Genomic DNA, 24248 nt, shown 5'->3' with positions numbered 1-24248 from the left:
TCGCGGGCTACGGATATGTTTTCGATAAAAATTTACATTTATAATAACACGTTAAAAATCCTCAGAATTAAAATATTCAATGTGAAACAATAAATGGCTGAAACTTTTCTGGTACAGCTATTTAAAAGTACTTTGTAAATAATTATTCGTACTTATGTCCTTAGCATGGCAGTAAGCTGTTAAGTTAAATTACGTTTGTGTTGTCTTCTTTAATTCACAAAAACAAAGTCGAAAATAGGACATGTTTGCATATACATTGTATAACGTTTCGTAATATATTCAATATAGTAAAAAAAAAGTAAACATTTTAAACTTTCTCCTTCAGCTGGGACTATCTGATTTGTCGTTTTTAACAACTAGTAACATTTTACATGTCTTGATTTATTAATTTTTATTATCATTCTATTAAAATACACAGTTACAACGATAAAACAGACCAACTGAACGTTTTATTTATTTTCTCTCCGATTTTTGATATAACGATAAATAAAGGTTTTTGTCCTTTCGAAGAATGAGGTCTCGATGTTGCGACCTCCATGTCAAGGCAGTTTCTTTCTCTCGTTAAGACGGCTCTCTTATACAGATGGGAGTCACTACTGCCCGCGACTCCAGCCTTCGAAGTGTACAAGGTAAATAAATTAAGTCCTGTGGATCAATGTATCCCACACGCAACGTTATGTCGAAGCTGGAATCGACTCTTCACCGAACACCGATTTATCACTTCATCGAGATGTAAATTATAAAACGGTGAAAGAGAACAGAAACGGCGAAGTTCTGTTCCCGACAACGTTGGAAAAAGAATAATTTTTTTATGAAGACACTGGTGATTTACATCAAACAATTAAATACGCATCTGAGGCCTGAATACAGCAGTTACACCTTCATAAAACACACAACGTAATATAGGACGGCATTTGTAAGATACTTGTGATATGTATTATGCTAAACGTAAGAGAGTAACTGGCCTTCCTTGGCTCCCGCACTTCTTCTGTTAACTGGGGCCACGAATGTCATTGTTAGAGCAAAATTCCACCGAACTGTCATGGTGCGAGGTCACTGAACTCTGGGGGTGTGAGGCACGGGTCTCCAAAATCAGAAGGTGTGAGTGAATGAGTACTGAAGTCATGGGGTGTAAGAGAGTCTCCAAAATCCGCAGCTGTCAGCGAATGGTCAGCGAAGTCAGAAGGGGTGAGACAGTGGGGCGGTGTCAGGCAGTGCTGACCTAGGTCGGGTGGGGTTAGACACTGATGACTCAAGTCCGGCGGCGTCATGCAACGACTGTTGAACTCCGAAGATGTAAGACAGTGCTGGCTCGGATCTGGTGGTGTGAGGCAGTGCCTACTGAGATCCGGGGGTGTAAGATCAGTAGGAGTGAGGCAGTGCCGCGTGAAGTCCGGGGGCGTGAGACTTTGCTGCCTCAGGTCTGGTGGTGTGAGGCAGTGCTCACTGAACGTGAGCGATTCCCCATCTGACATGAGTTGTAGACTACCACTACAACTACTGCCACTGCTGATGGAACTGGGGGGCGGAAGTATCGAAGCTGGAACCTCGGACATGTGGATGAAACTGTCGGGCTGCTGTAGCGCCTGGCTCAGGGCGGCGATGTACTTCATGGCGAGTCTCAGCGTCGTAATCTTTGTGAGTTTCTCGCTCCCGCTGCTGTCGTTCTGGCTCTGGTGAGCGGACGTCGAGATGTGAGGCACTGCGCGACGGAGCGTCTCGAAGGCGGCGTTGATCTCTCGCATTCGGTCTCTCTCTCGGGCGTTGGCCGTCTTGCGCCGATATTTGCTTAGGGGAGGTGGTTTCTGTTTCGGCCTGTTCGTACCGTCACCTCTTTTGGACCTCGAATTGACAGCAGCCCTGCCGCGCTGCTCCGTCTCGGCCCGTTTCTGCAGAGACCGTGGTCTCAGCGAGTACTTATCACCGCGCTTCGGCGCCGAAGAAATATCATCCTGCTTCTCTGTACTGGTGGCGGCGCCCCCTGCATTGTTATTGGGGTCGGTCTGCTCCTTCCCACTCACTGGATTAAACACCACGGACTTTCGGACACCCGTCCCAACGGGCAGCGAGGGCAGGAGGGTCAAAGAGGTCATCGTCGCCAGTTCTGTGACATAAGTCACTTTCTCTCAAGCATGAAAACTTTTGTTGCAACACGCTTCAAGTTAATTCACTTTGCAACCTTACGGTTCTGTCAGTAGATGCGTTACAATGATACCGTCAGCGAACACTTTGCAGCTGCTGAGGATTTACGACGAGCCAGGCCCCTTATCACACACAACTCGTGTCAAGAGTCTTATACTGAGTTCTTGCACTTCTTGACGTGATTTGCCCTGAAGGAAATTCCAATCTCGTCAGGTCACAGAATAGGAATTTTGAGCCTGCTTAATGCACACTCACAGCAACTTAATATTTACATCGCAGAGGTGTTGGAAAAATAATTTAAAACCCATACTGGAAGAGCGGAACAAGAAACATAATACTGCAGCATTTATAACAATTTGTTTTTACTTATCTTGTTCTCCCTTGTCAAAAGAACAGTATGTTAAAAGGAATATTAAATTATTTTTAAAAAAATTTTATACAGCAGGCGGACGTCATGTTCACACTGCATCACGCGAAATTATCGTTTTCGTCTTGTATGCAGACGCCGGGTCACTCTGCTGCTGTGCCAAGATTCTTGTTAAATAAACCAGAAGCTACAAGCAGAATGAATGACACCGTCTCTTTCTGGCTTAAATATTTTTTAATCCTTTTTTGTTGTAGACTACCGCCGTTCCAGATAAAAGTGGCGATATAAGCGGCGGTCCGGGTTAATATCACCATTCACAATACAACTTTCACTTCATGATAGTACACTGCACGAATCATTACTCTTACCGTAACTTTTATAACGTCGGCACGATGCATAATATTAACTTATTTAAAGACACTGTGAACACTTTTGTCAACTCTTTAAAATGTGTTTAGTTTGAAAATGAAACTTCAACAAAAAACAGTCAAAATTCATAGTCTCACTTCTGTCTTAACTATTTCTTCCAATCCGTCATGTAACTCGTATTTAAACAAAAAATAAATAAAGACTTTGTATATTGATTGTAAACTAATTCCAGATCCAGTCAACCGTTCTTATAATATAAAAGAGATTTAACTTTCAAAGGATATGTTCATTGTCTCATACGAAGCTCTCGTGATGATTTAAAGTACGTTTAGAAACACTTGTCAACTCGCCCGCTGAGGCCTGAACCACCGTCCTTCACACAGCTCAACCGACGGGTGTATTTCCACAGCCATTTGCAGTCTAATGTATATTTCAGTATCTGCTTTAAACGTTTTATGCTGAAAACTCAAAATGTCCTATGTTCCTAGCGCCACCACTTCCATCCGACTGAGTGGCGTTAGGTTTGTGTCGTACCCGCGCGTTGGTATCTCCGGCCGAGCGGACTGCTCGAATGCTGGCGAAGTTATCAAACTGGTCTGCCTCGATGGGCCACTGCACACAGACTGAGTGCGGCCCGTGCTAGCTAGGATGCTGCGCGTGCTGGACCAGTGACTGACTTCAGATGAGGTAACAGTCAAAGCTTCTGTCTTGCGCGATGCGGCCTGCCTGCCCGCCTGCAAGTGCTCTCACTTGCAACGACGGGTGAACAGTTTGGTACCTTGTTACTTTATATTTCTTTTTTTTAATCTGACTCCTAAGTGGTTCACAGAATTACAGCATTTCATTTAAGACAAGAAGTGGGCGTCACTAAAAGGCGACTCAAGATACAGGCATTGTCAATTTACCAAACAAAAGTACTCACTATTCCAAATCTCTAACTTGTCATTAATAAAATATAAAGCTTTATCGTTTTAATAAGTATCTAATAAACGCTATATAAAATCTACAGGCAATATTTAACCGAAATGTCACGCTACATATTTCTTTTTACATATATATAAATAAATTTGAATATATAAATACGTATAACATTTGTTAAATAATAAATTAATTTTAACGTCGTTAATTCAGACATTTTACGAATGTGTATAGGCTATTAAAAATTTTCCGGAAATGTAAAAATCAAACTACGCACAATTACATTACTCTTCTCTTATTTAACGTATCGTGTCTTAGTCCTTTGAAGCCACATTCGTCTAAATAATATTTAAAAATATAGTTCTTACGTAAAAGAAAACACAATAAGTCACCACCACTCAAACTGCACGACCAATATTATTTGTCATTTCGTGACCTGCTAAAAGTATACAGTTGATTCCAACGTTTATATTACAAGAAAATTATCAACTTCTTCTTTCGAATACTGCTCGCTTTAATTAATGAAACTTAATATGTGAGCTACAATATAGGACTTCAAAACAATGCTCAAGTCCCATATTTCTGAGAACTGGACCAATATATAGAATTCGACGATTAGTTGCTTTCTAATTTCTAAAATTTCTCAGAAAGCGTAATAGCCCTACACCTTGCAACAAAGAAATACTAACGGCATAGAGCAGACACACAGTTCAGTTGATCCCGTTTACGCAAGAGTGAAAGCTTTCTTACTTTACAATCCACCACATCCCGCCCTTTACTGGACCAGAGTAATGCCTGATCATGCCCGTGTCTCTGCTCTCGCCAAGACACAGCAGTCCACGTCTCCATTCGAGAACTTCGTCGTACTGTGCATGCAGTCCTACGTGACAAAACTCAACAGTTTCAATATCAGATTCATCGACCAGAGTTTCAGGGGTATTTCCTATAAGAAGATATTTGCTGGGCACAACCACGAAACAAACGAAGAACTCTCTCTTAACAAATCCCACTAAAACTACGTGTGCCTGCAGCAATAACTCGATTCTGTCGTTAGCCTATCTATAACTAATTACTAGTGACGTGTCTCAAAACGTGCTTTGCTCGAATTTTCACTGCATCGATTAATTTACCCAATTAATTGATCTTCATCAATAAATTTCTCTCCTCTTATGGAATAAAGATGTCCATTACCTTCTTTACAACAGCCCAATACTAGATTGATAACCCAAGTCAACTAAATCTTTAATTTTTAATTACAGACTCGCGCATCTATACCGGGATCCAACATCTTTAAAACCGCGTATTAATGCAACACGTACGTCTGTGCCTTTGCTAAGATAGGTGGAGTGTACGTTTGCTTAACTAAGCACCATGAAAAAAGAAATATTTTCATGTTGTCTGATGATCACTCTTTGCACTTACCATCGTGTTTTCATTGTGTGTAATAAGAACATATGTATATTTATTTAAGTCCCTGGTGAAGCGAGAGGACTCAGTCTTCATGACAAGGTGCTTGAGAACTAGTTGTCTGCGTTGGTTATACTTTGCTCTCCGTCTAATGACTGGTATAGAGAATAAGTGTGTCATGGCAGTTTCTTGTTGCACTTAATGTGACTAGTAGTGTTATAAAATGATAAGAATGACTTTCCTCTTCTGTACACCTTCAGTAGACACCTGTATGTAAATACGCATTGAAACTGGGTATAATTTTCACGTTACAATTCAAAATAACATCTAAGTAGGCAAGCAAGAGAACAGATGTGTAGTTCGTCACGTCATATCCAACTACATGGTCAGATTAAGCAGCCTAAAAGATACCGAACCCCAGGGTTAGAGATTAAGACATGAATTTATAATTTATCTTAAGAGACATTTGTTGCGAGGGTGTGGGACCAAACTCATCTGGCTCAGGATAGGATCAACTGTCGGGTTCTTGTAAACACTGCAAATAATTACCCGATTCCATAAAAGCCGATTAACTTTTCTGACTGGCTTAACGTAATTTTAACTAAAAAAAAGTACTCCGATCCATAATGTGACTGGCTTACGTAGTTACTTTCTCGTAAAAGTAAATACAATACTGATTATAAAACAAAACACTTTATATGAAACGAGTTCCATTGCAACATTAGTAAGATAATTGCAATTTTATTCTTCAATATGTTCCCCTAAGATGGGATTGAATAAAGTACTACTTAACTGGTTATCCAAGTGGGTAAACTCCAGGACTTTGAGCGGGTACAAGAACTTGAAATTTTCTTGACAAGGTAGACAGGGTTATAATTCAGTGCCCATCCCGTCCTAGAGTTCAAAAGGGCAGGCTTATTTTTTTTATCGCGTACATGCGCCGCGGTCTCTAGAATATCGAGATCGGTCGTGCAGAACCTCGGCCGACACATCACATACACAAAATGGCACAACCTCCACCAGAATACAGACTCCAAACATTGAATCAATTTTTGGTATGGTATTAAGAAAAATTTGCAGATACTCTCCCACGCGAGATTCCCTTATCGCTAAAATTCGCAAATGTTCTTTACAAAGAAACAAGTGCTATAAACGGCCACCTTGTTTTAACTAGATAATTTACCTCCATCCTTCCAAATCTTGAGAATAAATAAAGATCTAAAGCTTTAGCATCACGCCCAAGGTATTTTGTTAAGATCGTGAGTCGTATTATAAAAGCACAATGTTCCCTCCTCGGTGCAGCAGTACTTCTCATTATCAGCTGTACTAACTGAATGCATCCGGTCTGCAATCCAATGAATGTACAAGCTGATATTCACATTCTTCTGATTGAAAGAGCTCTAAATCTTGTGTATTCTCACATTAATATCACTGAAAAGTAAGACTTTATATGTAGTTCAATTAGAATTTTACACCTAATTATTGTTGATGGTTGTGTAATTTATCTTACACAAAGCCCTTTAAAAAGAGATATTGTTCCTCATCGTTATACATACGCTTCAAGAACAATAGTTTATCAGTTAAAAACGTGAAATGCTATCAAAACATCAAATCAAGTTAGCTTAGCTGAGATTCCGGTCTCGGCCGCTAAGTGGCAGCACCGTCCAGCTAAAACTCTTAGCTCCAGTTCTCATACTACGGAGTAGTCACTCAGCATCCTATGGTTGGCTATGCTGGCTTCTTGGATATCTTGTCAGTCACCGCTGGTCCATTGACCAAGAGAGGTGCGTATAGTGTCGGTCTCAATGGAGATAACTTTTATCGCAACATTTGAAAAATGTGTAGACGCGGCACTGCATAGCGGCTTGTGGTTTCGAAAGTAAAAATGAAGTGGAGATTCCGACGCTAGAATAAGACATGAACTTTGCACATCAAATCCCGTGTACGAAATTTGTCCCCAAAAAGGAAACATCTTTTACGTGTAATATGTACGACGTAGAAAAGTCATGAGAAATAGAATAAGAATGGTAAATATTTCCGACATAATGATTCTTTTCCAGAAAACAATGACATTGTGAATTACGAAGCAGAAAAACGAATTTTCCTAAAGTGCACGTGAGTGATGTGGTGTTAATAGTGGCTATTTTTCGTTTTAGGAAATACTAAGATAATTTGAGACTGATGTATTATAGGACATTATGTGCTTCAAAATTGTGACGTGTATAGTTTAAAAGCGGTGAGCACGTGCCTAATGTATTCAATTTAGTGAAGATCTGCTGGATGTTGCATTTGAACGAGCTCCGTGTTTTTGTGCGGATGTCGAGTTTCACGCCTCATCAGTCACTTGCAGTGTTCTGCTACTTGCCACAGCGCTGCGCGCGTTCAAACAAGACGTCGTCAATGAGCGCAACGACACGGGCTGCATTCCTTCTTATGTAACGTTTTAACAACGAATATATTTTTTTCGAAACTACGCCCATGTGAAAAATAATATTTCCAATATACAGAATAAATTGAGACCTGAAAATCACTTATCAAAAGCTGTGTATCTGTGGTTCCTGTCACGAAACTGTGTAAAACACGTCAAAAATGTGTGATATTTAAAATGCAGGTGCCTGATGGATATGAAGAGCTGTCGATCTATGGACCTAATCGTTTTATGCCGTTAGGCGGAAGGGACAAACAAGCAGCTGACCGCCAAGGTTAACCTCAGCACGCGCGGGCCGATGCCTCAGGGTCACTTTTCGTCAAGGGTCAGTAACATTAAAAGAAATACACAGCAATCTAAGGTAAAACCTGGAACTGTAATAAACTGGAAATTGAATTGCCCGTATGAGTGAGGATGAGTTCCTTAGTGCACAGTGTAGTGAGTGACGTCATCGCATCTCATCAACGTCTACAACAGGAACAGCAGCATTCAGCAACGCGTGCCCCTGCCTTGCACTTGGATTCCAATAACAACAACGGTGGAGCATTTTCTGTCGTTGATAACAAACAAAAATCTGCTGTAAAGGAGAGTGAGAAGTCGTCTATTAAGGCTGGCAACAGTGGCGAAAAATATTCACTAAGACCGCGATCCTTGCCGAGACGCTCCGAATCGGAGGATTCTGACCACACGGGAGGTGCGAAGCGAGGTGCTAATTCTGGAGCGGGGTCAGCTTCCCGGCCGAAACAGAAGCCACCGCCCCTAAGCAAATATCGGCGCAAGACGGCCAACGCCCGAGAAAGAGACCGAATGCGAGAGATCAACGCCGCCTTCGAGACGCTCCGTCGCGCAGTGCCTCACATCTCGACGTCCGCTCACCAGAGCCAGAACGACAGCATCGGAAGCGAGAAACTCACAAAGATTACGACGCTGAGACTCGCCATGAAGTACATCGCCTCCTTGAGCCAAGCGCTGCAACAGGCCGACAGTTTCATCCACATGTCCGAGGTTCCAGCTCCGACACTTCAGCATCCAAATTCCATCAGCAGTAGCAGTAACAGTAGTAATGGTAGTCTACGACTCATTTCGGATGGCGAATCGCTCACGTTCAGCGAACAATGCCTTACACCTCCCGACCGCACTCCCCCAAATTTCACGAAGCAATGCTTCACTTCTGTCAGCCTGACACGCATGTCTTCGCCGGACCACATTCGACACAGGATTACTCCTCCACCAGAAAACAATCGTCAGAATATCAGTTCCTCGCCTGAAATTCAAAGAACAATTTGTAACCATAGCCAGAATATCCTATCTTCAGAGCTTGGCATTACGACTCATTGTATTCCGTCAGATTCAACAGGTAACCTGTGCGATAACCATCCCTGTGCCGGTCACAGCCGACACTGCCTGCTGTCTCCAGCTGTAGATCGACAGTGCCTTCAACATCAACATCCTTGCGCCCCAAACTCTCAACTGTGCCTCTCAACACCGGTACTCCAGTCCCCAGACCTCAGTCAACATTGCCTGACGCCCGTAGACTTCGAGGAGCACGCGGCTGAAGAACACTCTGCCTTGTTAGTATTCGATGATGATTCCTTGGACTCGCCTGATCTGGATCACCTGCTAATCTCATGACATCACAAACCTCTTCCATATTTAGAAGTAAGTGTCCAGTGGAGATAGAATTTTCGACATGTGTAATTTGTGACTGGCAGTTATGATAAAACTTATAATTTCTTATTTCTATAAATTCCATCGGTAAGGGAGGCCATCTCTAATAAATGACGTCGTCTAACTATAATTCTTTTCTAATTTTAAAATATTTTATTCGGTTTCTTGTTTTAGCGAAATTCTCATAACAAATTGTACCAAAAAATGGCAATTTCTTTTCCATCTTAACTTTTCTACGAAATGCGAATTCTTAATTCAATTCTTAGGTGTAATTCGAATAATTCTGAAAATTGTCAAGCAACTGTCTTCAGTTGAAATTTTCTTTAATGAGGGTTGAATTGCATGAGATAATAATTTATAAAACAATATTAAAACATTAGTCACCTAACAAGGAAAGGTGCATCACATGCAATGTTTTGTGAAAATCAGTTAACTGTATATTCAGGACGACTTCAATTGAATGTGTTACGTCACCAACTAAGTTATCACATATCAAGATAATTTTTCTTAACACAGTTTAAAACGATCAACAACAAAACTCTGTTTAATCAGTGTTCCTTAAATAATTCCCTTGTCAAGCTTTAAGTTACATAAAGTTTAAAATATTAAAATAATATTTCTTAATTTTTTAAATAATTTAACGTTCAGCTTATGTACCAAAATCCAGCTGTTGAGAACTGTAATTTTTCGATCAATTGTTTTTGTCTTAATATTGATAAAATCATTACACTGAATTTTAGTAACTGGGTCAACATTTTCTTCAGTACTAATAATTATAACCAAAGCTGATTGATTCTGAAGTTATAGAAGGGAAGATGTTGCTTCAGGTGAATACGTTAAGCTGTGTAATAGGCTTATAGATAAAGACTTCAGACGGCCATTGTTTGTCAATCAGCTGGACAGACTGAAACATCACGAGACATCTCACTCAGGATAACGGGTATCCCGGCCGAGTTTCGAACCGAACGTCTTGAAGTCATCGCGATTAATGATCGTCTGTGACGACTTTACTTTAGCCAGGCTCTTAACTTCCGGCTACTGAACCTGCTTAAGGTAATATCTGTCAGAAAGTTGTCATTTGTCGTAAACAGTAAAATCAGATAGCTGGAAAGTTTAGTGGTTCCATAAGCGATGATATCGAAGTAGTCTCGTCAATTTCAGTTATAGTAGTCAGTTCAAATTTTAACCCACCTGCAGACATTATTAATATATGCATCTTTAAAGCAAAATGCTGTTCTCTTATATAATAAACTCAAGAGTCACTGTACCTGGCCACTTTTTAGAAAGTTTGGACAGAATTATTTCGACCTTTATCTCCTCTCTTTGAATAAATATGTGGTCCTAGCAGTCTCAAGAATACTGGAAGAAAGTTTCTGGGGTACAGTAGTAGGCAGTTAACCATCTGGTGGTTAGGAACACTGTAGATTGTGGAAATTTACTTCCCTGTCCAGCATATAATTCGACTAATAGTTTTGGTACAGACCACTGCAAGAGGCATTTAAAAGTCACGCAGGAAAGTAACTTGGCAGAGGTCGCCACAAACACTGCTAGCCCCCAACTAGACAATCATATTATTATCTTGCCAACTTTCACTTTTCAATATTACCCATTTCCATATCAGGACGGAGAAGCACAATTCTCGCGAATAGTATTTTAGAGATGATACAAAAACGGCTTATTATACAAGAACATAATCTTGACTTTCTCTTTTACAGGCATTTTTATTAAATGGACGGAATATTTTAAGCTGGATTTTATTACTACTGTAATTTCCTGAAACGTCGGTAAACCACACTCGCATAACATGTTGTCGAGTGTAAAATGGGAAAACTAATGCGTCGGTTAACTGCTACCAGAATATAGAGTGAAATAACTCAGCTCTATACTTCATGACAGAAAACTTTAGTAATATCCTGTGCAGTAAATCACCTTTATAAAAAAAATCATACTGACTTGAAGAAAGTTTGATGGGAAAAACTAAGAGATGACTAGACATAGGCACAGAAAATGTATCTTCAAGAAAAAGGGTGGGATATCACGGCCTGCATTCATGTCACTCAGAATAGGGACCGGTGTTGAGACTTGTAAACATGATCATGAAAATTCGAGTACCATAAAAGTCATGGAAGTTATTAACTATCTGAGCGACTATCAGTTTATCAAGTACTCTGCTCCATGGACTGACGTGCAGATCGGTATAACTCAAAAACAAATTCTCTTGAACTTACATTACAGGTGGTTTGGGGCGGACGGAAGAGATCATTTCATTATGAGTCTCCATTTTTTATGAATTTCATAAGAAATAACGAATTCGTTTAAGAATGTCAAAATGTATTTATATAGACCGCTCTTAAAGCCTCCGGTGAAATGACGGCGCCACGGTAAAACATTTTCTGCACTCTCATCACTGTTATTATACAGAACAATGAAAACGCGTCTCCTGACAAAGAATTTCATTCTTATATAAGACCCCCAATTGACGGACACCCCAATTTATACTGCGTTTAAATGAACCGTCCATTCAGTTATCACGATGAAACCTTCAAAGTAATAAACACTGTAAGATATAGTTATAAACAAGAACTTGAAGGTGACATTCTTCTATGTTTTTTATATCAACCGCTGGAGTCCATAAAAATTCTAAGCATCAACGCGTAATTTGAAGTCGGTGTCTTAAATCCACTCCAAAATATAATGGCCAATGTCCGTCAGGCTTTACTGCAGGAGTGTCGTTCTTGCGATGCGAAAAGATATTAATTTCTGACGGTGGCGAATCTGTTAGCAAGAAACCCAAACAAAGCTCTTGGTTATTCTAATTTTTTCCCGGCCAAATTCTGGTACAAATCCTGGGTAAAATTCATCTCTCCTTCCTTCTACATCCTTGCCAATTCATCGTCCACTAAACCATTCAGTTTTACATCCATAACGTATAATTTACGCAGATAAGGTAACGTCGTTAAATAAACTAACTAAATCCACTCACGTGACAGCGCCATTAAAAATTCTTTCTATGATGCTGCAATGCTCTCATTTTTCCCCCCACCATCCTGCGATTGGTGGACCTACTTTCACCTCCTCAGCATATCAAAACATTCTCTCTGTGATCATTAGACAGCCTTTCTCAAAGCCACCCCACCCACTTTCAGCCGTCCTCTGTACATTCACGCCCCCTGATCCGCCCATCGTGCAGTGAAATTATATTTTAAAGACAGCAAGAAGCCATGTCCATAAGCCTCTCATGTGACATGAACTTAACCGAATTACATACGACGAGATATGTCGAACTTTTCTTTGATCCGATTAAGTCAATGCTTTTAAAACAAAGGTGAAAGAAATGTACTTTATCCGCTCTTTCCATGTGAGTTACTGAATTAAAACCCAGATGACCACAACACGGATCTTTACCACTGTGAGAGCCTTCGATGTCATAAATGAACGCTGCGGTCTGCAAAAACTGTTAACAGAACAATCGGAGGGTCCCCACCCTAAAACTTATTTAACAGGAGACTGTGTGGACGTGTTGGCGGGGGTGGAAAGTCCTTCTCGTTCAGGGATTCAAACCTCGGTCAACTAAGCCCGTAGCCCGTCAGTATATAGCCTACCGAGCGGTTGATCCTGGAAGGTAAGATCCTTTTAACCAGATACAAATATTTGCATTTCACACGTCAAACAACTCCAAGTTTGCATTTCGAAAGTAACGTGAACCAGTTGGTAGCAGTCCGGTTTTGAGAGCAAGGCTGTCAGGGTCAGAGATCAGAAGTCTGGACATGATTATGATTTGTCATACTTACATGATATGATATGACATATTAAATATTAAGAAATACCCGCACTGGTTATGTACCTTTCTACAAATACTTGTCCCTACCGCAACATCAGGCAACTTTCATAAAGATAACTCCGCGTTCAGTTTACAGCGATGTAAACTAGTCTGCTTTAATTTGCTGTCAAGATTGCTTCTTGTTCTGACAGTAAAACTTCTGCTGTTCTGGACGACATGATGGAAAAAGTAATTGTCACAATTAGCGAGTGAAGAACCCACATGGCGACGAAGACTGACTTAAACTAGTACAGTAGAATTTTAATCAGCCATTCTGAGTCACTGTGCAGCATTTATGACGACGGTCAAGCATAAATTTATGCTGGGAGGTGAAACATAACGCCCACGCTCTTCAGTTATGTCGTGTATTTCTTCAATATCAGGATAACGCGCATCTTCAAAGGCCTTAGAAGCTTTATAACTTCTGCAGTTGCCAAGGATCAGCCCTGTTCTCGGATATCATCAACTTGCTATATTATCCTAATGTAGCAGACCGCGTTTTAAGCCAATACAAACTTAAAACAAAGCAGGCACATCGCAGACTTAATTATATGGCAATTTTTAACATTTTAAGCACTGTCCAAATTTAATCTGACCTTCATTATCTGTTACAAAATATTTAATTTTACTTAAGTCCTTACTTATAGACTTAATCGTAGGTTTTGTTAAAACACATTTTAATTAGCACAAATTGCTTTATGGGTAGTACATATCGAATGTAATAATAATATTCGTATTGTACATTAATCCCTTCCTAAATTAAATATGTACAAAATTGAAACAAATGGACAGATAATGTTTCTTTTTGATTTTATCACGACATTTTCGTAATGTCCAGACTACATATCTACTCCGGTTAAACCAATAGAAATATAAAACCTAAGCTCCACACACTTTGACTGCTAAGTTATGTAGTCACTAATTTATTCTGATTGCCTTCATATTCATATAGAAGTAATTAAAGACGTCCCAGAATGACTCCGTGAACATCCAGAATCAACTTACATCCAGTTTCCTACGCTTCATAACATCAGTAGTTGACGCAATGTCATTATAACTGCAAAAAATATATTGAAAAACCTGAAATCAAAGCTGATACCCTCAAGATAATAAACACTCAACAAACTCTAAAATATATTACGCGGTGATACAATAGGGAATGATTCTAATTCCCGGCCACTAATAACAATATATAAAAAATGCCCGGATATTACTGCCGCAGATGTGCAATGATTGTAGATATAATCTCGTCTGCAGTGCGTTTTGTATTTTCAGGTGAATAGAACTTCTTGGAAGTGTTTTTGTTGAGCCGTGGGACCCAGTTCCCCTGTTCTAATGGCACATTATCGAATTGATTGTCGATTAACGCTCCAGATAAGAACAGTCTCCTTCATCCAGGTTTAGTGGTCATTAGAGCATGGCAGCGCTGTCGGACAACAGGCCCTTAATTACAAACGAGTTTCCAAAGCAAAGTCTTGCAGAGTCGGACTGCTGCAAGACATCAGACTGCTACCGGGGCTGTAGTCCAACCAGGACGGTCCAGAGCGGCGCCCCGATCTCGTTTTAGACTTAGGGACGTCAGATGTAAGCAGCTCAGCCGAAAGAAAATTGTGTTTTCAAAGCGCCTGCTCAAAAATATAAGGCACAATGTACGTCCCTTTAAATACTTACAAAAAATACGTATCGATATTATAAAATTCACACAGAACTTAAACGGATATGGTATAAAATAGTCTTCAGGCTTTTTTCATAGTCAATTTTGAATCAAAAACTAACGGTCTGGAGACTCCATCAGGGTTGGTGACGCTGATGATGAAGACAGATCTAGTTTATGAAATCTTGCTTTTTGATTCGTCATTAATATGACTGATAGCCCTAGAGAATTCTATAATATTAATGCGTCGTGAAAGCTTTAAATATTAATAGTTTAATTTTCGACCTATTTATATGAAACATAGGCCCGTGAATAATTTCTTGAAGTGTTTGTCTTTCACCTCAGAACTTCGAATTGTAAAGCTAAGAAGCAATGACGGTGTCTCCAGTATGTATTATAAAGATTTAGTCGGCTGCCCACAGCGACACCCTGAGTAAGCAGGAACATTCTGGCTACAATTTCTTGCTCTGAAAATTGTGTTTCGTAGGGGATTTTGACACGTGGAAAACGTTTGTATTGCTCAATGAATAGCCGTGCTATTTGAGTCTTACAATAGAGACATATCTGACCTGGAGATATTTTGTGTTCCGAGTGACTGACAAAACCTCGCGTGCACATTAAAACAGCAGCCCCCAGCACCAAGTGTTGAATAGTTATAACACACACACACACACACACACACTTACTTTTGGAAAGTGTCACTTTTTGTCTATTAAATATTAAAGCTATAGTGAGAGACCTGTTCATTAAATCTTTTTTATCACTTTATAACCCAAAGGGTGTTAACACGTCGTGTACAAAACACAATGAAGACATAACGCGAACTGGATTTTAGCACCATCAAACCACTAACGCGCCTCCAGTAATGTTATATGACATTGAATTCCATTCTTCCATCCTTTTACGTCTCTTTTGAAGAGACTGCTTACATTAATTAGTGATATTATAGCACACGTAACATAGCTCAGATGACTAGACGCTGTCTCCTTAATTCAGAGACCCGGGGTCAACCCTGGGTACGTATAAGTTATATATGTATTGTATGAAGTAGCAATGGAATCGGTTATTTTGAAGTTTCTACGACAATTCATTAATTTGTGTACGCGTTGAGTCAAATATCCATCTCCTCTTTGTCTTGACGCTTGATAAGAATAAGAGGTCATCTTTGAAATATGTTTACCTCATCTCCGTGGAAAGAGTTCACGATACTCACAGGACAGAAACAAAATACTACTACTTATCTCATTAGACCTGTTACCCTGAAGATTGAGGCAGTGTGTTCCTACGAAACGTCTGTATCTACCTACAAGCCCAAACGGCCTTAATTTTCCTTTTTTTATTCAAAAGCTGAAATTTGTAGACGTCAGTTTGAGAAAGCGAACATTTGCAGTGATTCCCGAAATCGGAGGTGAAAGTACATTTGTTGATGGCAATCGTGCGAAGTGTCATCGCAGCCACTAGAAGCATCCTCCTACGAGAAGACGAAGGCCCCCCCCCCCAGCGATGGGGTCTGATGTTGGGTGGCTCTGGCGCCAGGAAGCTCTCGCGAGTATGGACTAAGTCAAACAAATGTTGAAGGCTCCACTACAAAGCTCATTGTCAACACTGTGTGTGTCCACGGGCATCAGTGGCTCTCACATTAAAAACCATCCACTAAATGTTTACTGTATTTTTCACCGACAAGTTTGCTTACGAACAAAAGAAAACTGACTACACATTCGCAGGAATGCGTGTTCTCAAACGCGTTACTTTTTTTTTATTATATTTCATTATTTTCTGAGTCCCTAAAAAGTGAGTGTCATTAACTGGTAAATTATCATAGCATTACTGAAAATCTTATCGTCTATATACAACAAAGTTACTTTCATCATAACACCTACGTGTCGGTTACAAAAACTGGTGATCTGGTCTACCGTCGATTACAACCAGTAAAGATAAATCCACTTTAAAACCCCTTAATCTATCCTACCTTTCTACGTATTAACATTCCAGGATAAGACGTCATATTTTACAACTACGCTACCACCTAATCAACTCTATAAAACAGAATATTTATTGAGAATCTGTTAGAACACTCAACTAGTCAAGAAAATGTCAATAAATTATGTACCCCCGAAAGTCCATTAACGTGTTCACAAAATCCCCCTCTTCAGTCCCTGTTCCGAGAGAGATGCATCCAATCCTCAAGTCCCACATCCATTTCCCCTAAAATCTATTTTAATATTATCTTCCCGCCTACGTTTTAGTCTTACGAATCGTATCAGACATTCCAACCAAAATTTTGTGCACATTTATCATTTCCTCCATGCCCACCATCCAAACGTGAGGGACAATGTTTTCTCACCGGTGCAAAACAACAAACTTTAAACTTTACATTTTTTACGTAACAAGTAGCGTTGCGAGGCATTCACATTTCCAGTGAAACAAATCGCGTCCGTTTTAAGGGAGCATCTTTAGAATTCTATTTTAAAGATGTATGTGATAAGTTTTCCTTCTTAAACTTTTGTAACCACGTACAAGATCACAAAGTCTTAACAAATTTACACATCTTTACTGCCAAAATAACTTCAAATCTTAGACAATACCATCTAATCACATGATTCTCCAGATTCAAATTCGTTTCAGACAGAATTGATTTTCTTCTACAAGGTCGGTCTACGAAACCTGTGAGTACCGGAAAATACGTATCACGTAAGATGGTCGAAGTCTCGTCTCACATTCTAAAAATCCAGTGACCCAAGTGTAGTAACTAATATTCGTACTGAGGAATAATCTTTAAGAATAAGAAGCTTTGCTGTCAATCATCTATCCGTTAGCAGTATCTCCTCTATGAAACATTATTATAATTTGTAAGGACTGAGTTATCATTACCCTATTCAGTGTTACACGTAATATTGAGATAGGAACAAAGCAAACACGGTGTTTCGCAGTAAAGATGGCTCGCTCCATAACTAATAACAACTATTTCACAAAGTGCCCCAAATATCGATGTTTATAAGACGTAATCCTGCATTCCTTTATGAAATCTAAACATTATGTTTGTGATATTCAAAAAAACTTGTCTGATGAAGGCCTTACAATTGTGGTGAGTGCTCCCTAAATAAAAAATTCTTGATGTTTAATCAACAAATCTATGACATCACAAATATTAAGTACATTACCGACAATTAAAAGAAACGTTTGTACTTATCAAATACTCGATCAGTTGCCCATTCCTCTGCCGAGTGCAAGATGTATCCCTCTGATCAAGACGAAGTTGATCTCCCAAGTTCTGTTGATGGTGAAAAGTTCACTACACTGCATAAAACCTGAAATAAGAGTTAGGCTCTGTTAAAAACCCTCCCGTACGTTGAGATTGTAGGTTATCATAAAAGCGAGTATGTCGCCGGCTGCCTTCTGAGTTTCTGAGGCGTGTAGTCTGATAGAAGTTTACCGACGTTTCAGAGGTGCCTGTTACGATTAGTATCACTCATGATGGAGGCAGCAAAAACCCCTGAAACGTCGGCAAACTTCCATCAGACTACAAGTCGCTACAACCCAGAAGACAGCCATCTTCGTACCCCGCTGTAAAAACCTCAAATACTAATTATTATTATATATTTATTTTTACAGTCTATACACAAACGTTATAATTTTAACAACATCATTTAATTACAACGTTTGTGTATAGACTGTGAAAATAAATATATATTTGATCAACACAAACATGACGCATTTAAGTTACAAATTAATTATTATTAGTATTTATTTCACTTATTACGTTTCAGAAGTGTACAGGGACACATTTTATGTCATGCACAGTATATTTATTAAACGGTATGTTTTTTTTGTTTTTTTTTAAATGTTTGAGTTAATGTTGGGTTTCATGTAATGTACAGATCTTATAGGAGAGACTTTTGGAGTAAAATTATATGTTGCTAACAACTTTCATTGTACACTACCGACAAAATACACCGTTCAGATCAGTCAATAGGTTTGAAAAATGAAATGTATGGTTAGTAAAAATGGCGGTGGACACAATACTTACATTATACGTTTGATTTATGTGCAGTGTACCAACAACGCATAATGGGTGCTGACGGTGAGCGAAAATGCGGACAAATTACTTCTTCAGGACCAGTGATCATCTTACTGCAAAACAAAACAAACAAAAACCACACGAGTCTTACAATTCATAAATACGTCGTTAAACAAAAGAAATCAGACCAAAGCTATCATCTGTAACCGACACCATAAGCCTAGAAGCAAGTATAAACACACGTCTTAGAAACAAAGCAAATCAAATATAATGGCGAGTGCTATGTATTTCCTTACGTTCAAAAGGAATCAACGCTTTCTTTTGTAAGACTGCGCTGTAATGAAACATTCATGTTGCCCTATCATGAGGCAGTCACGACAACTGAACTAATTGCTCGGTGGCATGGCTCTCCTGTGACGCTCCCAGTTTTATCGAATCGAATAGGACCGAAAATTACTCTCGTCTTCACATATCCCTATTATACAGTGTGTATGTAAATCAGACAATGGCTATCTGAACCGTGTAACTGATACACAGCCAAAATAATCTCTTTCAATTTGACTCACGTAAATCAAACTGTTAAAAAAAAAAAACTGGTCTGAGACTTTGGACTAGTCTTTAAGTGCAGCTTCCAACAAACGAGGAGAACAGGGTAGTTACTGTAAAACTGGGTTGAGAGCAACACTTGCTGTAAAGCGTCTTAAGATGTCTGAAACCATCTGTCGTACGGTAATGAACGTGCATCTGTTCTTTTGTTCCTTCAGAGGGCTCAGTCGTCAGTAATTTAAAAAAAATCACAATCAAAATTTTTAACAGATTGTTTGTTATTCTGAAATCACATAACTATTATCTGATATATTCGTATTAAGTCAAATTTTTGTTTTCGTAACAAATATAATTGCAAAATTTCCTTCTTAGAAACTAATTTTTCAAAAAAAAATATCCGTTTTAGTCTCATTTAATCAAAATAAAATTGTAAATATGATAAGGAAATCCATTGTAAATTTTACATAGAATTCTCCTTCAATTTCTCAAGATATGTTTATCTTATGAAATAAAATGTTATAAAACAGTTCACCAGCGATGTTCTGTTTGGAACACACAAAAATCAAGTGTGAGCAATATCCATTCTCTCCCGCGTTCGGTGATCACAAATTTATAGGGTATTATTATTATTCGTAAAATCATGCCAGAATTTTGAACAAATAAAAATCTCACTAATAAAAATTGTCATGAGTCACAGAGTAATTTATCTGGAACATTTCGCAACACAAATTTTATAACCAACTACGTTCTGCCGTGTGCCAGAAAATATTATGCCAAAAGTGTGTCCTAGTACCTTTAATTTTCGAATGAATAAATTTCGTCTTTTATTATGTATTTCTGTGATTATACTTTATAATTCTGCTTGTTGTCAGACACAATGTCACAGTCACTGACTTAATTCAGTTGGCATTCTACTTTAAGAAAACAAAAAATAATGTCACCAAAACGTAGTAACAAGATTCTAGAAATTTCAAGAAATAAAATTCGAAGTATTGTGATTCAATAGGAAACCACAGTAAGACGAGGTTAATAAACCCTACTGCAGACAAGTAATGCATGGCATAGTCTACAAATAATGATGTAAAATTAAAGAAACCCATTGTAGGTTGACGAAAAATAACACACAGGTAAAACCTACAAATTTAACATTAGAATACATTGTATTTGCTCATGTGCTCCCACTGGAGTATTCAGTGTTGCACGCCCAAAGCATAGATAAATGTTTGCTGCCTTTAGTGAGTGAGTTCCAAAAAGAGACGCGGACTTTTTAACTAAAACAAGAATGTGAATATAACTGTCCGGTTTCCATTAATACCACTTACATTATGAAATAACAAGCTTATGTGATATTTATATATCTCACCCAGTCAAACCAGTTGACTGTACAGAAAACAATAATTACCACATTATTAAAATGGAGCAGAATATGACATTATGACAGCAAAATACAAAAATTACCTCAGATAAAAAGACGAAGGCCAGGCTACATTATTAATTATTCATTAAACACTAGATATTTCACTGTGTTGTGCTCAAAATAGCTCCAAATTATGCAGTGGTTTATGCTTATTAAATTATTATAATTAACAGGATCTACTCGCAGATTTTGAAACAGCCTCAAGGTACAAGTTACAGCAAGCGACAAGAATTTGTTTTGCTTTAAATGTGGAATAAAAATGTCTGCCATCTTATCACAAGCTCTTTAAACAAATTACGAAGAGATGTATCCACAAGATTTAGTTCCATGATCAGTGTAATCACAGGTGATACTGCTCTTTGTCATAATAGAATCCCTAACAAAAATAAAAGTCTAAAGAAAATTTACTCTGAGTTCTATCCTGCGCCAGTTTAATCCAGTCCATACCCTCACACTAAAATACTTTAAAATCGATTTTAATATCACCCTTACATCTCTCACTCACTTGTGGTTTTCCATAATATTTTGACTAAAACCATGTGTGTATATTTCGCCTACCCTGCGCGTACTACATGCTTAGCGAATCAACAGTATCCCAGATTTTTGCAGGAACTGGATATTAATTACGTTTAGGGTATTTATTGCACTCATAAAAATCCGCCAATTGAAGCTGCCCGGAGCCATTTGAATACTGCCCAGTTCAAGTCTTATTCGTTTAAGACTTCTCGAGGCACTGAAGATGTCGAACTGTGTATCGAGCAGTATAACACTGTAGGGAATTATAAACGTTTCGTAGTAACATATCGCTTCCATCTTCACGATAAAATAAAACCACTCGCAAGACAAAATATCGTCACAACACAGAATATTACAACTGGCAAATTTCTTAAAAATCGATTTAAATATATTCCCACAGATATTTAAGTTTTTAAAGTGGTTTTTCCCTTGTGAAATCTTCATACAAAAAACGTATATACATTTTTTACCTCGTCTGTAAGTAAAATTCATTCCATGTCCTATCCAAATCATCCAAATTTTGTTTCTATAGTTCGAAAAATATTACTCCAAATTGTAATTTTGCTTCAGAAGTTTAAGATGAATTTCACCAGTTTAAATTCCTCTAGTTAAAATCATGCGAAAGATAAGTGCATAGTACCAACGTGTTTGTCTGAATTTATAGCAGAGCATTAAATGACATCACATCACATCACAAGCTTAATGACGAAGTATTCTATTTGCAAACGAGCTACACGTTTCGACACTTCTACATTACACTTTATGGCTGCCCTAAGAGATGTAATCTCTGTTGGTACATAATAGCTACAGATGTTATGTGACAATCGTTTCGTGTCCAACACAAAGTAAATACTTTTTTTTGTTTTACTTACTGATCTATGATCTTCATATGTCTGTAGGTTCCTGCAGGAAACCAATTCCTTTTTGGGGAGCTGTAATAAAGACCTGTTATTATCTGCACGTACTCCAATTTAAATTCAGACTTCAGTAATACATTGTGTTCCATGCAGTTCGGTTTAAAAAAATACTACACTCCGTCTTAGAACATTCTCTCTCCACATTGCAAAATGGCGACAGTGGGAACTCTTTAAAATGGAACATAATTGACATACGTTCTGCTGCACCACACTGCATTTATATTCCTCCCTTAATTTCTATTGATTATCTTTTGTAAATTACTAAAATCTCACTAAAACACGAAATATCCGACTATAATATTCTATTGAATAAAATTTCCTTGGATATTATCCATCGTCTAGTAAATAAAAAAACGTCCGGTTATAGGGATTAGCTCTATCTAGTGGGCCCAACTGTGTAGGAACCTGAAGACGGAGATAGAGTCCCATCTCCGAAACGTCGTTTTACGTTTTTCATTTTATATTTTATTAGACGATGGATAATATCCAAGGAAATTTTTATTCAACTGACTCTTCACCATCGTCAAGAAGTTTTAGATTTGATATATAATATTCTATATCTAGGACGAGTTTCGAACCTGGGACCTCGAATACAAAATATATTAAAAAAATTACTTGTTGAATTCTCTAAACAAATGACTGTGTCCACATAACGCCGACTTTTTCCGTCCAGTAGCGCCACTTTCATCCCACGTAATATTTATTTAGTACCCATTCCATTAAAATATTATTGATTTCATTTCACAATTTACATATAATTATACGGCTACCTTCCTATATTTTTTTAATTCTATAGTACTAGTGCAATTTTCCACCTTGTTATTAGCTACTTCATCAATTAAAAAAAATTGTACTGAAATTTATTTTACTTCCTCGTTCCAAAATATTTTGCTAATGTATGTATAGCATCTACCTCAGTTTTCACATAGGGGGCAACTACCTCAGTTTTCAAACAAGTGTTAAACCAAGCCCGTCGATATTTCTTATTTCTTGTACATAAAATGAAACTGTACACATTGCCTTATCCCACACAAATTTCACATCAAAATAAAATATTAATGATCCTATCTTCTATACAGAACAAATGCATTGCATCCTCTAGATTTGTAGTTATTGAGCTAAACTTTTGATATCTGCTGAAATGTAGATCTGTAGATTAAGTTATCCTTTTTCTTTCTTTATTTTCAACGTCTGCAGTGAGTCAACAAAAGACAGAATGCAGCACAGAGCCAAGGGAACATTTCCACGAAATACCGGACTGGCGTCTTCACAAAGGGTTTCAAGATGTTTGTCTGTCGAGAAGAACATTCCAAGTTGGTGACGACTATTTGTACTGTCGCCACGGCTGCCACTTGAAGACGCACCCTGACGTAAACTCAAGCTGCAGAACACCAGAAAGGCAAAGTCTCCTTCTACTGTGCTACCCCATCAGATCAAATAACCTAATAATAAATGTAGCATCACTCAGTGCCAGTTTACAAAAATTAATATATAAATATGACATTAAATATATAAAAAAAATTATTTGTCTCTTATATTTTATTTATCACCTCCCTTCCGAGTTCCAACTCTATTTTATTCACAGTCTGCTCCTCGTCTGATTTTTCTAACAATACTAAAAAAAAATTCATCTTCTAATTCCAGTTGTAGTACGTATGGATGATTTAAATAAAATCTAAGAATTGCTCACGAGAACACAGACTTCTGGAGGTGATATCTGAGGTTATAATGCGGGCTGTGATCTTGCAATGCAACCAACATTTCGGATAAAAATATCGCTTCTCAATCTCTGTGGTTCAAGCGTAACGATAATATCGATAAGTCGTGACGATAATGACGTCGATAATTATCATTTCCAAAATCGACACAGATTTCCACATTCTTGCACCAGGAAATTCAAATTCCCGTCCTTCGTGATACAACGATAAATAATGTCCATCCCTTTTATAACGCAGAGTCAAATTTCATATTCACACGTCACGTTAATTTTACCTTTTTTTTCGTAAAGTTTTTAAGCCCAATATGGCCGCCAGCCCGAGAAACGAAACCCACCTTAAAAGC

At 38.3% G+C, this 24248-nt stretch overlaps 2 protein-coding genes across 5 annotated transcripts; one reads left to right on the top strand and one right to left on the bottom strand.

The window, feature by feature from the left end:
* Positions 1-374: 374 nt before the first annotated feature.
* On the bottom strand, positions 375-18897 carry LOC110831611 (uncharacterized). Its single transcript, XM_022067808.2, has 3 exons — positions 18801-18897; positions 17960-18081; positions 375-2330 (listed from the first exon to the last, which is right to left on the bottom strand). The coding sequence occupies exon 3, from the start codon at positions 2091-2093 to the stop codon at positions 1041-1043; it is 1053 nt and encodes a 350-aa protein (XP_021923500.1). The 5' UTR covers positions 2094-2330; positions 17960-18081; positions 18801-18897; the 3' UTR covers positions 375-1040.
* LOC110831598 (uncharacterized) lies at positions 6971-23711 on the top strand. Of its 4 annotated transcripts, XR_002543645.2 has the most exons (3): positions 6971-9290; positions 10195-10352; positions 23385-23711. XR_002543645.2 is itself a non-coding variant. In XM_022067787.2 (2 exons), the coding sequence occupies exon 1, from the start codon at positions 8046-8048 to the stop codon at positions 9261-9263; it is 1218 nt and encodes a 405-aa protein (XP_021923479.1). In that variant the 5' UTR covers positions 6971-8045; the 3' UTR covers positions 9264-9290; positions 23385-23711. The 4 variants fall into 4 exon arrangements, 3 of the variants coding, with proteins under 3 accessions (XP_021923479.1, XP_021923486.1, XP_087200921.1); XM_022067787.2 differs by lacking the exon at positions 10195-10352; XM_022067794.2 differs by lacking the exons at positions 10195-10352; positions 23385-23711 and adding an exon at positions 18825-18936.
* Positions 23712-24248: the final 537 nt, after the last annotated feature.

The sequence above is a fragment of the Zootermopsis nevadensis genome, unplaced genomic scaffold (genome assembly GCF_977971745.1).
Source record: "Zootermopsis nevadensis isolate Lab colony 2312 unplaced genomic scaffold, Znev_1.0 Znev_ptg000008l, whole genome shotgun sequence".
Classification (NCBI taxonomy): Eukaryota; Metazoa; Arthropoda; class Insecta; order Blattodea; family Termopsidae; genus Zootermopsis; species Zootermopsis nevadensis.
Note: the sequence above shows the minus strand (reverse complement) of the source record. Positions and strands in the feature narration are given on the sequence as shown.

Excerpts from the sequence above, each read along its gene's own strand:
- LOC110831611 (XM_022067808.2), bottom strand. The coding sequence starts at position 2,093 with ATGACCTCTTTGACCCTCCTGCCCTCGCTGCCCGTTGGGACGGGTGTC.
- LOC110831598 (XM_022067787.2), top strand. The coding sequence starts at position 8,046 with ATGAGTTCCTTAGTGCACAGTGTAGTGAGTGACGTCATCGCATCTCAT.